This window comes from Balaenoptera borealis (genome assembly GCF_965194805.1).
Source record: "Balaenoptera borealis genome assembly, chromosome: 1".
Classification (NCBI taxonomy): domain Eukaryota; kingdom Metazoa; phylum Chordata; class Mammalia; order Artiodactyla; family Balaenopteridae; genus Balaenoptera; species Balaenoptera borealis.
Window position 1 is genome coordinate 127,208,496 of NC_138860.1, and position 14,133 is coordinate 127,222,628.

Consider the following 14,133-nt stretch of genomic DNA (forward strand, 5'->3'; position numbering starts at 1 on the left):
TCATATTCTAATGGGGGGGGGTGGTGGGAGAAGATGGGGATTTCAGATTCGTAAATGACCTATAGAAAAACAAACTTGAAGTGAGAATAGAGTACCTTAGCTGAGATTTGAATGATATGAAGATTTGGGAGGAGAGAAGTCTAGATTTGGTCAGTAGCCCCTGAATTGGGAAAGGCTTGGCATATTCCTGGAACAGTATGGAAGTAGCATAGTGAACATGGGTGCTAGGGGCTGAAGTTAGAGAGACAGACAGAGACCACATTGAGCCTTTTAGACCATGTAAGGAGTTTCTGTTTTCCTCTAATTACAATGGGGAGTTCTTGAACGGTTTTAAGTGAGAAAGTTTAGTGATTTGACTTGTTTAAGGAAGGTCACTCTAGTGGCTCTAAGGGGAATGAACCATGGGAGGGTGAGAGTGGAAGTGGGAAGCCAGGTGGGAGCTAATCCAGCACACCTAGTCCAGCATCATCTAGAGATGATGGTTGCTGGTGTCAGGGAGATGGAGTGGAGCCACTGAAGAATGACTGCATTGGAGATGTGTTCCTGTGGTACAGTGATTGCACTTGCTGATGGATTGCATGTTTTCATACTTAAGCATATGAGATTCTGAAAAGTAGATTCTTTGGACTATCATAGTTTAACTCAGTAAGTCTTGAGAGTTTCAAATATTACTAAAATTAAAAAAAAATGTTTTGGGAGGACAGTGCAGCTCCTTCATCTTAGCTTCCTTTTGCTATATGGCATAAAGTATACTCTGTTGGGAAAAAAATTTAAGTTGGTTACTTTCAAGTTCTGCGGATAAGTTCATGACAGATTGTTCTAATTTCTCTACTTTAAAACTTATACTACATAAAGATATGAAAAAAATATTTAAAATCTTTTAAATATGTCCTCAGTAATTATTTTGAGTTATTTTTAATAAATAAAGAAAGAATGAAGATAATTACCACATTATATAAATAGAATATATTTGTTTTTACCTTTCTGGTTTTATTTAAATAGTACACTATATTTACTGAAATTTTTTTTTCCTAGTCACATTGTTCTGATGCTTGCAGATGATATGGCATGCAACCCTAGAAATCCTAAACCAGCTACAGTGTTTAGTCACAAGAATATGGAATTAAATGTGTATGGAGATGATGTGGAAGTGGATTATAGAAGTTATGAGGTAAATTGTTTAGTTGAGCAACATTTTTGAAATGCTTTCACTTTTAAGCTCTAAAATAGTGGTAGAATAAAATAATCTTATTCTTTTTCTTTAAACTTTGTATATGATTATCACTGAAACCTTGCTATAATTCTGTTTCTGGAGTTCATATTAAGGAAACAATATATGAGTAAAACTATCACAGCATGAATATTTCATATATGTATTTGGATAGAACAACTTTATCTTGGCTTCTATATTAGAGTATTTTATTAAGGTTTAATATATCAACATTCTTTTATAGTAAGTGTATTCTTTGTTTTTCATATTTGATCTAAAATTTCAAGTTTTATATTTTTAGTAAGTATATTGTGAAAATATTAAAGTGACTAACACTACTTAGAGGTAATCACTTTTAATATGCTTCCAGTGTTTTTAGCATGCATGATTAAAAATAAAAATGTAAATTTGAAAAAATGGCATTATACTATATTTTCTCCCTTTGAAACTTCATTTTAAATTTAATAGATTGTATGTTTAAAATTTGAAGTCTTCCTTGATGAAGTCTTCCTCAATAATCCTTCCCCTTTTACTAAGTCTACCAAAAGTAAGACACAATTTCCCATGTTCCCAGACCTGTTTCGAAGCAATTTAAAAAGAATACCTTTTCCCAGGCTGTAAGCTGCTTGAGGACATGGCCTGTATCTTATGTATCTTACACCTAGAGAGTTCCTGTAGCCCTCTGAAGGCACTCAAAAATGTTTGCTCAACAGTTAAATGTTTATGAATGTTGGACTTTTTCTTGTTTATTTAGTCATTGTAAAATGTAGACCAAATACTTCCCTTCCTTGTTAGCCAACAAGAAGTCCTGTTAAAGAAAAACACTTAGCATTTTGCTGTCTTCCGGGAAAAATGTAAACCAAATAGCTTACACACACACACACACAAACACACACACACACACACACACACTTACATACTCATGATCTAGGGAAAAGTCGAACAAGAAAGCTGGATTGATTTTCTGCTTTTTAAATTTAGATCTGTATAGTATAACTTCAAATTAGCATTATACTCCCAAGACCCTAAATATCTTTCAAAGAATCCCAGATGTCCAGAAATTCCTGGTTGGGAAATCTGGTTTACAGTGTTATGAATTTTTTACATATTACAGATACCCCTAATGAAATTTAAGTAACAAAATGCATTAAAAAATCAAAGATGCATAATTTGGGAATTATTTATGGATCTATCCTTATGGTTTTATTTTTATAATTTATTATGGACCTGTCTTTCATTGTTAATCTGGAATTGACTAAGTAGTTGCACATATTAATTGCAGTAGTTATAATGTTGTTGAATTTATTTATGTTTCTATATTTTGTATCTTCCCAAAGAATTGCCTGTGAAGACAGATTGATAATCTTTAAGTTTTTGGCAATACTTTGTATAGTATTTGAACTTTTAAATGTATAATTAACCTATTTTTCCCCAAGGTAGTTTTTATTTGTTAGTTTTTAGTATTTTTTAAAAAATGGAAACAAAGTTAGTTTGAGGTATACATTTAAATAAATATATTTTAATTGAGTTATATTTCTCTTTAGGTTTTATTTTCAGTTTACGCTGAGTAATACATAGAGAAAGAAGAAGGAATGTTTTTGAAAGTAAAAAACAATTATCAGGTTTCCCTCAATTCTATTTCATCTGACTTTTCACTTTTTTTTCAGGTAACTGTGGAAAATTTTTTACGGGTATTAACCGGGAGGATTCCACCTAGTACGCCTCGGTCAAAACGTCTTCTTTCTGATGATAGGAGTAATATTCTTATTTATATGACAGGTAATTTCATAATTTAGATACTTAATGATAGCATATGTTTCAACTCTTTTCAAAAAGGAATTTGCGTGGAAAGAAATTTAAACATCTTAAATTATTTTTGGTTCAAGTAGTTTGATAGTTTGTTATGAAGTTCTCTTTTCTCATAATGTATAACAACTTGAAATGATATTTGAAAACAGTGTATTACTCATCAACTGATGATAAAACAGGTGCAGAATGATTCTTAGATGTCATACAGCGTGACAGTGACCCCTACTTAGTGGTCTTCTTTTCTTTATCATGTTGTATTTATTTACAGCTTTTAAAATACAATCAATTTATAAACTTTCTAAATTAAGCCAGCAGAGTTAATGAAGTCAGGAAAATTTTCATTTTAGTTTATCTGACATTTACAAGAAATTTTCAAGCTTTTGTGGCAAATAGGATGAAGTACAGTCTTGTAGCTTGGCTTTATTTGATGTACTAAACAAAAGGTTTTACAACATTTTTTTCTGAGTCTGTTGGTCCTCTTTCAGGATAGCTCCAGGTATGGGAGAAATTCCAGTATCTAAGATGGAATTGGCAATCCATGGCCCGTGGAAGGGCTACTGTTTTGGTAGTAAAGTTTTATTAGAACACAGTTGTAACCATTTGTTTTATGTATTGTCTGTGGCTGCTTTTACATTACAGTGGCAGAGTCCAGGAGTTGCAACAGAGACCATATGGCTCACAAGTCTAAAACATTTACCACCTGGCCCTTTACAGAAAAAGTTTGCCAACCCGTGTAAGAGAACGGGAAGGTTGATAATTATGATAATATGGTAATAAAAACGGTAATAGCTAATATTTATTGAGACTTACTATACATCACGCCGTATTCTTAATCATTGTGTATATTAGTTCATTTCATCCTCACAACAATCTAAAGATGTAGGTGCCGATTTTCAGGGCTGTCATATATGGTTGTGTGGGTTGTGCACTGCACATAAGTGTCTGGCTTGGGTGGTGAGTGGGAGCTGAGATCTAGTATATGCTTACACTTACTCAGCTGTGTGCCCTGCTATAAAGTTGTGTCTAATGGGAGAGAGAAATATTCCTCTTCCCTTAACCCACCCTAAGGCATAGCCACTAACCACTTTTGAGCTTACAGGACTGCTTATATTCAGTGGGAGCGCTGAAATACACAGATTTTTCTACTTTGTTACCCAGCGGGAAGTACCTTTTTAAAATCTGCACAAAGGACCTATATAGGCACGCTAATGATGGCCTTACCGATACATTTCTTACTTTACATCTGAGGAAACTGAGGCATAGAAAGCTTAAGTTACTAGCCTAAAATAACACAGTCATTAAGTAGTAAAGCTAGCGTTTGTATCCAGGCAGATTGGCTCTATCATGCATTCTAAATGTCATAATCTTCTGGTCAACTCTCATGGGACAGTGGTTGATGATTGTGAACACATCAAGTTTTAGGTGAGAACTACACTTCCTATTGATATAGCATTTCAAGTATATACTGTGAATAGTGCTAGCTTACCATGGGACTAGCTAGTGTCTTCAACTCCCTTCTCACCAAAAATGTTTGCCTGGTATTTGAGAAATTTTTATCTATGGGAACTCATTTCTGACATAATAATGGAGCCAGTGAAAAAAGTATAAATGTGCTTTTCTAAAACTGAATGATAGAAAATCTCTTAAATATATATTATATCTACTATTTTTTACATAGTCTATCATTATTCTCTTTAATTGGTATAGCAGAAAATTAAATTTATTTGTTTTTACAGTACTTTTTATTTTAGAGTATAAAATAACAAGTGATATTAAAATATTGCCATGAATGAAGTGAATGTTTATATCTGGATATGTGCAGTTTGCATTAAAAAAGTGTCTGTTTGATCTTTCTGACTCTTCCTATAAGGACATGGTGGAAATGGTTTCTTGAAATTTCAAGATTCTGAAGAAATTACCAACATAGAACTTGCAGATGCTTTTGAACAAATGTGGCAAAAAAGACGGTAATTGACAAATGACTACTTTTCATAAGATAAATTAGTACCTAATTTTTCCATGGTTAGTAGATTTATAAATCTTATGAGATCTAAACTTATTTTAATAAGTTACTTCTTCTACTCTAGATTTATGTTTGTTATTTCTATTGAACTGAACTATTTTTTATTTTTTTAGCAATTGTACATTACAGCAGTAGTTTTATTATATTTTACAGAAGTATGAACTGAATTCTTTTTAGAAGAAAAATTTGTGTTTCTTAAAGAGCATGGAAAGAAATTCACCTGTTAAGATCATATCTCTTGTTATTTCTCATCCTGTTTGGAGGAAATAAAAGTCCCACCAACCAAGTTCCCCATTATTTAGGGGGATTGTAACATATATTTATTTTTCATCTTGTACTTACTCTTTTTGCACAATCTCGGGCCCTCCATGTGATAGGAATACATTATTTCTTCTTTGGGAAAAAAGATGCTGAAATTAGGATTAGTATAAAATTTGTAGCAACTCACATTAAGGGTGATATATTGTTAGTAATCCGTGGTAAGCACCCTTTTAGTTGAAAGTTGTCATATGAACTTAAGTGAATTTAAAGTAGCAATTGAACTGCTTTTAAATTAATTACCCTCAATAAATACTTATTGCTTACCTTCTAAACATGTGGCACAGAGGGGAATATGATGCTTATTATGCCTTCAAAGTTTTTAAAATCTAGTAGAAAAGAGAAATGTGTATACGACTCTGCTACGAATTAAATATTCTAAATACTGAATTATAGGCATAAGGAGAATGTGTAGAAGTGTTGAAGAGGAAGCTTTTGCTTGGTACTGGTTTTATCTTATTCATAGCTTATATTTATTGAAGGTATACTAGGTGCTGGGCACTATGTTATATAATGTGTTGTTTTGTTTAATTTTAATAACTCCATGAGGCAGATATTGTTGTTATTCCCATTTTTACAAATGTGTAAATTGAGGCACAGATAGATTAAATAACTTGCCAAACTTTATACAGCTCATAAGTGCCAGTACTAGAATTCACATCCAAGTGGTCCTGTCCCAGAGCTTACTCTCTTAATTGTTTTACTGTACTGCCTGTCATAACCTTAGATGTTTATGATCCCCAAGGGTATCCACAGATTTTTGTCTCAGAACAAATGTGTCGTATTAATTGTGCCTTCTGTCCCTTGCTTAGATAATATTAAGATTCCATGCTTTCTTTTTAGGTGCAGTGTTAGCTGTTTACTTAGATCCAATGTCTGAGAGAAACCTCTGAGAAAATGTTATTTGCTCCCTGTTTTCACCTTCACCAACTAGGCAGCTAAAATATAGAGCTGATTATGTTATTCTTTCACTTTAAAAAAGCCTTTGATGGCTTCTTCAAACTTATAGGATAAGATCCAAACTTTGTACAGGATACTTTACAGATTGACCCTGCCTTACCTTTTTGAAACGAATTTCTCTCCATTTTACCAAATTAACTCTAAATCCAAGCTACACGATACAATTCCTTTTTCCTAAACATTTATACTTTTTTACATTTAGATGCCTTAATACAGGCTTTTCCTCTGCTGGAATGTGCTATTCCTTTCTTTGTTAAATAATATAACACTCACCCCTCACTGGCCTTGTCAGACATCACCTTTCCCTGACCTGCCTTTCCTTACAGTTTCCTCTGTTTCTTTCTCTTGCTCTTGGACCACTTTGACTTTGTTAGACTCTAAGCTCTGTGAGGGCGAGGACTACTGTATCCCCAGCTTAGTGTCAGGCACATTGTAGGCCTTCAGTAAAATTTGTAACACTCATCACATTCTGATTTAGTTATATGTTTATATGTCTGTCTTCCAGTTAGATTTTAAGATCTTTGAGTATGGTGACTAAGTCATATATATATTTTTTCTGAATCTAGCTCAGTTTCTAGGACTGTGTGGGTGCCAGATAAATGTTTTTTGAATTGAACCTTTGTTTGGATTCTGCATCTTGTGGCATAGATAAGGGAGGGGGAAGAAGTTGGGGCAGCCACTTTATGGCACAACTACTGCACTCTATTGAGGTGGTTTCCTTGGACAGGTTATACCTTTAATATTTCTGATATTAAATTTGTATTGGGAATTCTATCAAAAAATCTCAAATTTTTAGCTAATGAAATGACTAAGATATGACTTAAACATCTTAGGGAAGTATTGTAAAATGTTAATGTATGTTTAACAGCATGATTCATGTCAAAGATATTATCACTTTTCTTTCAGCTACAATGAGCTATTGTTTATTATTGATACTTGTCAAGGAGCATCCATGTATGAGAGATTTTATTCTCCTAACATAATGGCTTTAGCTAGTAGCCAAGTGGGAGAAGATTCACTCTCGGTAAGTACATTTTTTCTTTCCCATTTGTAAATGGGATTGTCTTTGGAATGTGTAGCTATTTCTAGAATCACTTATATGCTTTATAAATATATCTGTTATTTCTTATTCTTAGACTTCTTTATATCTTAGAAGGAAATTTTGATTACATTTAAAATATTTTGTTGTAATGTAATGATCCTATCTATTAGACATACACTTTTTTTTCCTTTGCTTTTTTATAGCATCAACCTGATCCTGCAATTGGAGTCCATCTTATGGATAGATACACATTTTATGTCTTAGAATTTTTGGAGGAAATTAATCCAGCTAGCCAAACTAATATGAATGATCTTGTAAGTATTTGCTTGATTTGATTATAGCACAATAGCTATGCTAACCTTAATGTGATAAGTGAAGTCTGTTATTCCTCGACTTCTAGGGTACTCTTCCATATGCTGAATGGTGGCCTTTTAAAGTGTTTTGAATCTCCTGTTACAGTAGTATCTCTTTCTTTACTACAAGAGGCCTAAAACCTTAGCCTAGTTAACTTGCTATTCCTTGAGGTATTTTTCTATTCTCATTCATTTGCTCATGTTTTTTTCCCTACCAGAAATGTCCTTTTTTAGATTCACATATTGAAATTCTACCTATTCTTTGGGAGTCAAATCAGATCCTACCTCCTCCAGGAGATCTTCCCATAGCCTTCTTGTTGGAATTTACGTAAAATAAGTAAAGCTACTCAGAGCTTTATTTCTTTTTTTTGTGTGCCATTTGTCACAGTCTGTCTTTTTTTGGACTTACTAATTGAGTTTAAATGTTTTTCTCACTTAATGGGAAGTTCTTGAAGGAGAGAGACCTCCTCTTACATATTTTTGTGCACCCTACAACTTCTAGTACCATGTTTTGATGTGGCCTGTTGAATTTAGGTCTACTTTTTTTCCTGAATTTTCTGCACTGATTGTCTCTTTTAAAATAAATCTACTTTGAAGTTGCTATCAAAAGTAAGCATAATAAAAAGCTTGAAATAGCAGTTCTAGACTGGATAATTACTGTGAATTAATGACTTTCATTCTTTTTTCATTAATTTATATCTTAATTCATTCACAAATATTTCTTGAGTTTTTGCTAAGTGACAGGCACTGGCTGTACTCTAGAGATAGAGGCATATACTGTCCCTGCTTTCATGGAGCTTTGGAATGAATGGGAGGCTGAGTAGATAAGGTTCTGGACTCTAGTATTTCATAAACCAAGCAGCTTTGTATTGATCTCTTTTATTATATAGAAACCTTTCAGGTAGATTTCTATTTATTAAAGAGGTTCAACTCTAAAATTCTGAAAACCACTGCTTTAAGCTATCAGATTTGATAACATCAAACTACTTACTACATTTTGAAGTTTTGAAAGGGAATAACTGCCAACTAAGAATTCTGTAACCTGCAAGGTTATCATTCAGAATTGAAGGAGCGATTAGGAGTTTTCCAGATAAGCAAAACTAAAAGAGTTCATCACCATTTTACAAGAAATGTTAAAGGGACTTCTCTAAGCTAGAAAGAAAGCTACTAATCAATAATAAGATAACATATTAAATTAAAAATCTCACTGAAAAAGGTAAATAAAAAGGTAGTGGATTAACCATTTATAAAGTCAGTACAAAGGGTAAAAGACAAAAGTCATAAAATTAATTAAAAATACAATACTTAGTTAAGTGATATATAAAATGAAAAGATGTAAAATATGTCATCAAAAATGTGTTGGGGAAGTAAAATATAAAGCTTTGGAATGTGTTTAAAATTAAGTTACTATCAAAGGAGACCGTTATATAGGTAGGATGTTATGTGTGACCTATGGTAACCACAAACAAAAAACTTATAGTAAATACACAAAAGTAAATGAAAAAGGAATTTAAAATAACTGTAAAGAAAACAGTCAAACAACAAGGGAAGAAAGAAAGAGAAGAATAAAGGAACAGAGATGAACTACAGAAACAGTGAGAAAACAATTAACAAAATGGCAGTAAGTAAATACCTATCAATAATTACTATAAATGTAAATGGACTAAATTCTCCAATCAAAAGACATAGGGTGGCTGAATGGATTAAAAAAAACAAGACCCTTCTCAATGCTCCTTACAAGACACTCACTTCAAACCTTAAGACACTCACAGTCTGAAAGTGAACAGATGGAAAAAGATATACCATGAAAATGAAAATGAAAAGGAAACTGGAGTAGTAATAGACTTCCAAACAAATACTGTAACAAAAGATGAAGAAGGGCATTGCATAATATAAAGGGGTCAGTCCAACAAGAGGATATAACATTTGTAAACATTTGTGCACCCAACATGGGACCACTTAAATATATAAATCAAATAGTAACAGAAATAAAGGGAGAAATAGACAGCAATACAATAATAGTAGAGGACTTAATACCCCACTTAATATCAATGGATAGATCATCCAGACAGAAAATCAACAAGGAAACATTGACCTTAAAAGACACCTTATATCAGATTGACTAAATAGATACATACAGAACATTCCATCCAAAACAAAAACAGTAAAATACACATTCAAGTGCACATGGAACATTCTGCAGGATAGATCACATGTTAGGCTATGGACCAAGTCTCAGTAAATTTAAGAAGTCTTAATAAGTTTGAGCATCTTCTCTGATCACAACAGTATGAAACCAGAAATCAATTATAAAAAGAAAACTGGAAAAAAAACACAAAACATGTAGAGACTAAACAACATGCTGTTAAACAATCAGTGGGTTATCAAAGAAATCAAAAAATACCTTGAGACAAATGCAAATGGAAACACAACATTCCAAAATCTTTGGGATGCTGCTAGCAAAAGCAGTTTCTAAGAGGGAAGTTCATATTAATCTGACCTACCTCAAGAAACAAGAAAACTCTTAACCATCTAACTCATTTAAAGGAACTAGAAAAAGAAGAACAAACAAAGCCCGAAGTTAGTAGAAGGAAGGAAATAATAAAGATCAGAGCAGAAATAAATGAAATAACAGCTAAAGAGACAATAGAACAATCAATGAAACTAAGAGCTGGTTCTTTGAAAGATAAACAAAATTGGCAAATCTTTAGCCAGACAGACTCATCAAGGAAAAAAGAGCCCAAATAAATAAAATCAGAAATGAAGGAGGAGAAATTACAGTCAATATCACAGAAATACAAAAGATCATAAGAGACTGTTATGAACAGTTATATGCCAACAAATTAGACAATCTAGAATTGGATAAATTCCTAGAAACATTCAGTCTTCCAAGACTAAATCATGAGGAATTAGAAAATCTGAATAGACCAATTACTAGTAATGAAATTAAATCAGTAATCCAAAAAAAAAAAAATGCCAACAAACAAAAGTCCAGGTCTAAGTGGCTTCATAGGTGATTCTGCCAAACATTTAAAGAAGTTAATACCCATCCTTGTCAAATTATTCCAAATAAAATAATACACACTTTGGATAATACACACCACTTATTCAGTTTGAGAAGAAAGAAAGAACACTTCCAAAGTCATTTTATGAGACTAGCATTACCCTTACACCAAAACAAAAGAATTGATGCTACAAAAAAAGAAAATTACTGGCCAATATCCCTGATGAATATAGATGCAAAAATCCTCAACAAAATATTAGCAAACTGAATTCAACAATACATTAAAAGGATCATGCAGCATGATCAAGTGGGATTCATTCCAGGGATGCAAGGTTGGTTTAACACCTGCAAATCAATAATGTGATACACCACATTAACAAAATGACTGATTTAAATCATATGATCATTTCAATAGATGCAGAAAAAAGCATTTGACAATTCAACATCCATTTATGATAAAAACTCCTTACAAAGTTGGTGTAGAGAGAATATACCTCAATATAATAAAGGCCATATATGACAAACTCACAGCTAACATCATACTCAGCAGTGAAAAACTGAGAAAGCTTTTTCCTCTAAGATTAGGAACAATGCAGGGATGCCCACTCTTGCCACTTTTATCCATAGTATTGGAAGTCTTAGCCACAGAAATTAGTCAAGAAAGATACAAAACTGAGTTATTTGTAGTGAGGTGGATGGACCTAGAGTCTGTCATACAGAGTGAAGTAAGTCAGAAAGAGAAAAACAAATACTGCATGCTAACACATATGTATGGAATCTAAAAAAAAAAGGATGAACCTAGGGGCAGGACAGGAATAAAGACACAGACGTAGAGAATGGACTTGAGGACATGGGGAGGGGGAAGGGTAAGATGGGACGAACAGAGAGTAATGTTGACAGATATACACTACCAAATGTAAAATAGATAGCTAGTGGGAAGCAGCTGCATAGCACAGGGAGATCAGCTCGGTGCTTTGAGGCCACCTAGAGGGGTGGGATAAGGAGTGGGGGAGGGAGATGCAAGAGGGAGGGGATATACGTATGCATATAGCTGATTCACTTTGTTATACAGCAGAAACTAACACAACACTGTAAAGCAATTATACGCCAATAAATATGTTAAAAAAAAAAAAGAAATTAGTCAGGAAAAGAAATAAAAGGCATCCAAACTGGAAAGGAAGAAGTAGCAAAACTGTCACTATTTGCAGATGGCATAATACAGAAATCCCTAAGACTCTACCAAAAAAACTATTAGAACTAATAATGAATTCAGTTAAGTTGTAGGATACAAAATGAATATACAAAAATTGGCTGAATTTCTGTACACTAATAATGAACTATCAGAAAGAGAAGTGATGAAAACAATCTCTCTTACAATTGTATCAAAAAGAATAAAATACCTAGAGATGAATTTAACCAAGGAGGTGAAAGACCTGTATTCTGAAAACTCTAAGCATTGATGAAAGAAACTGAAGATGACACAAATAAGTAGAATAAATCCATGCTTTTGATTTAGAAGAATTAATATTGCTAAAATGTCCATATTTTCCAAAGCATTCTACAGATTTCATGTAATCCATATCATAATAATAAAGACATTTTTTTAAATAGAACTAGAACAAATAATCCTAAATTTTGTATGGAAGCACTGAAGACCCCAAACAGCTAAAGCAATCTTGAGAAAGAAGAACAAAGCTGGAGCTATCATACGCCCTGATTTCAAACTATGCTACTAAGCTATAGTAATCAAAACAAGTGTGGTACTGGGAGCACCCTTCTAGTTGCTAGATGGGATGCTGCCTGCCCAATTCATGAATCATCTAATAAAGCCAAGTACATCTTCAAATTTACTTGGTTGACTTTTATTTTTTAACGGATGGGTGGCAGCGATGAGATTTGAAGTGAACTTGGGATGGCTTTCAAGGAGCAGGAAACACAGGCATGGCACCCTGTGAACCCTTTTCAGTTCACTGTCTTTCTTGCTGTTTCCAAGGGCCATTGGTAAGTTCCTTTTGGTTGAACTCTGTTCTTTTTGTGTTTGAGCTCCTGATCTAATTAGCTTTCCACAGTCCATTGTTTTGAGTGGAAAGCTCCAGTCCCTTGATTCTGTCTCTACATTTGGAACTATGATGGTTTAATATGCACCTCCCCATTTGTTTGGGATCCTTTCCCAGATTCCCTGTTGAGAACTACTAGTTATAGCTGCAGTTCTCCTTTTGCTTGGAATCAGTCCGCAGTCCTTATTCTTTGAGGTCTGCTCGTTCAGTCCTTTCCCCAGTCTCTCTCTCTCTCTTTTTTTTTTTTTTAGTTACCATGAGTTTCTGTTAATGTGCACATGAAGTAAAGCCCATTGCTAATGGGAATCTCAGAAGCCAAAAAGCTGCAAAGATTTGTGGGTACCAGACATTTAGAAGTTATTAGAGCGCTCATCACCTAACCCAAAGAGTCTAATGTTAGGATAAGTTGGTCACAGAATGGGTTAGACTGACATCTAGGTCACCCACCAACCTCAAGAAAACTTTCATGCAACAATGTACACTGTAAAGCACCGCATAATTCCCAACCCTGCCACAAGTCCCTCTTAGGTATCAGTTTGACTGAGAAAACCAAAGGCCTAGCTAGAAGAAACGTGATCCTTTATGTCCAAATAGTTGAGCACACTGCCTTCCATCACATCTGCTTAGTTTATATTTAAGAACTATGAATCCTGGAAGCTGCAGTTATTTAACAAAATGGCAAAGTTTTACTAAAATCAACCTAGAATTACATTGGCCATTAGGAGGAATGTTCCAAATAGGTAAGATCACTTAAAAACAAGGGCTCCCAAGTTAAACAAACCAAATGGAATACCTGTTTTAATTAGTATGCAGAAGTCTCCAAAAGCTTTCAAAATTCCAAAATAACTTCATTAAAAGATTCATTGCAAAAAGCCAATGAAAAATTAAAGATACAAAAGATATCTAAAACAATGCCTAGGCCTCCCCATTTCACCTTCTTGGGGGTTCATTATCAAAACACTTGCCCAGAGATCAATGTTTCAGCTGTAATCAGCTGGGACACTGGAAAAGAGATTGTTCTCAAGGCCCTGTGCAAATTCTTCAACATCAACTTCAACTCCCATATGGACCCCTCACAGAGTTGATGAAACAGATTTTTTGGGTAAACTGCTAAATTATTCCCTTAAACACTTAGGGAACTGAAATTATTCAGAGTCTGGTAAGAATTTAGACCTTATACCCTAAGCTAGATATACCCAGAGGAAAAGAAACATTCCAACAATAGGTAGATGGGTGTCATTCCTTTTTGCCAATCCCCAAACCTCCTCTCTTCATCTCAAAATACTTGTAGATATTGGGACTTTGGAAATAGAATTGTACTGCACTTAATCTGTGTCTTTGTGATGTAGATTTCCTA

General features: G+C 33.7%; 1 protein-coding gene across 3 annotated transcripts in view; it reads left to right on the forward strand.

The window, feature by feature from the left end:
- The window catches only part of PIGK (phosphatidylinositol glycan anchor biosynthesis class K), a 135,705-nt gene that overhangs the window by 37,316 nt on the left and 84,256 nt on the right, over nucleotides 1-14,133 (forward strand). For all 3 annotated transcript variants that reach the window (XM_082355732.1, XM_082355730.1, XM_082355731.1), the window contains 5 exons: nucleotides 1,036-1,171; nucleotides 2,878-2,989; nucleotides 4,890-4,986; nucleotides 7,227-7,344; nucleotides 7,566-7,676. In XM_082355732.1, coding sequence (XP_082211858.1) covers nucleotides 1,036-1,171; nucleotides 2,878-2,989; nucleotides 4,890-4,986; nucleotides 7,227-7,344; nucleotides 7,566-7,676 — 574 coding nt within the window. The remainder of the gene's footprint in view (nucleotides 1-1,035; nucleotides 1,172-2,877; nucleotides 2,990-4,889; nucleotides 4,987-7,226; nucleotides 7,345-7,565; nucleotides 7,677-14,133) is intronic.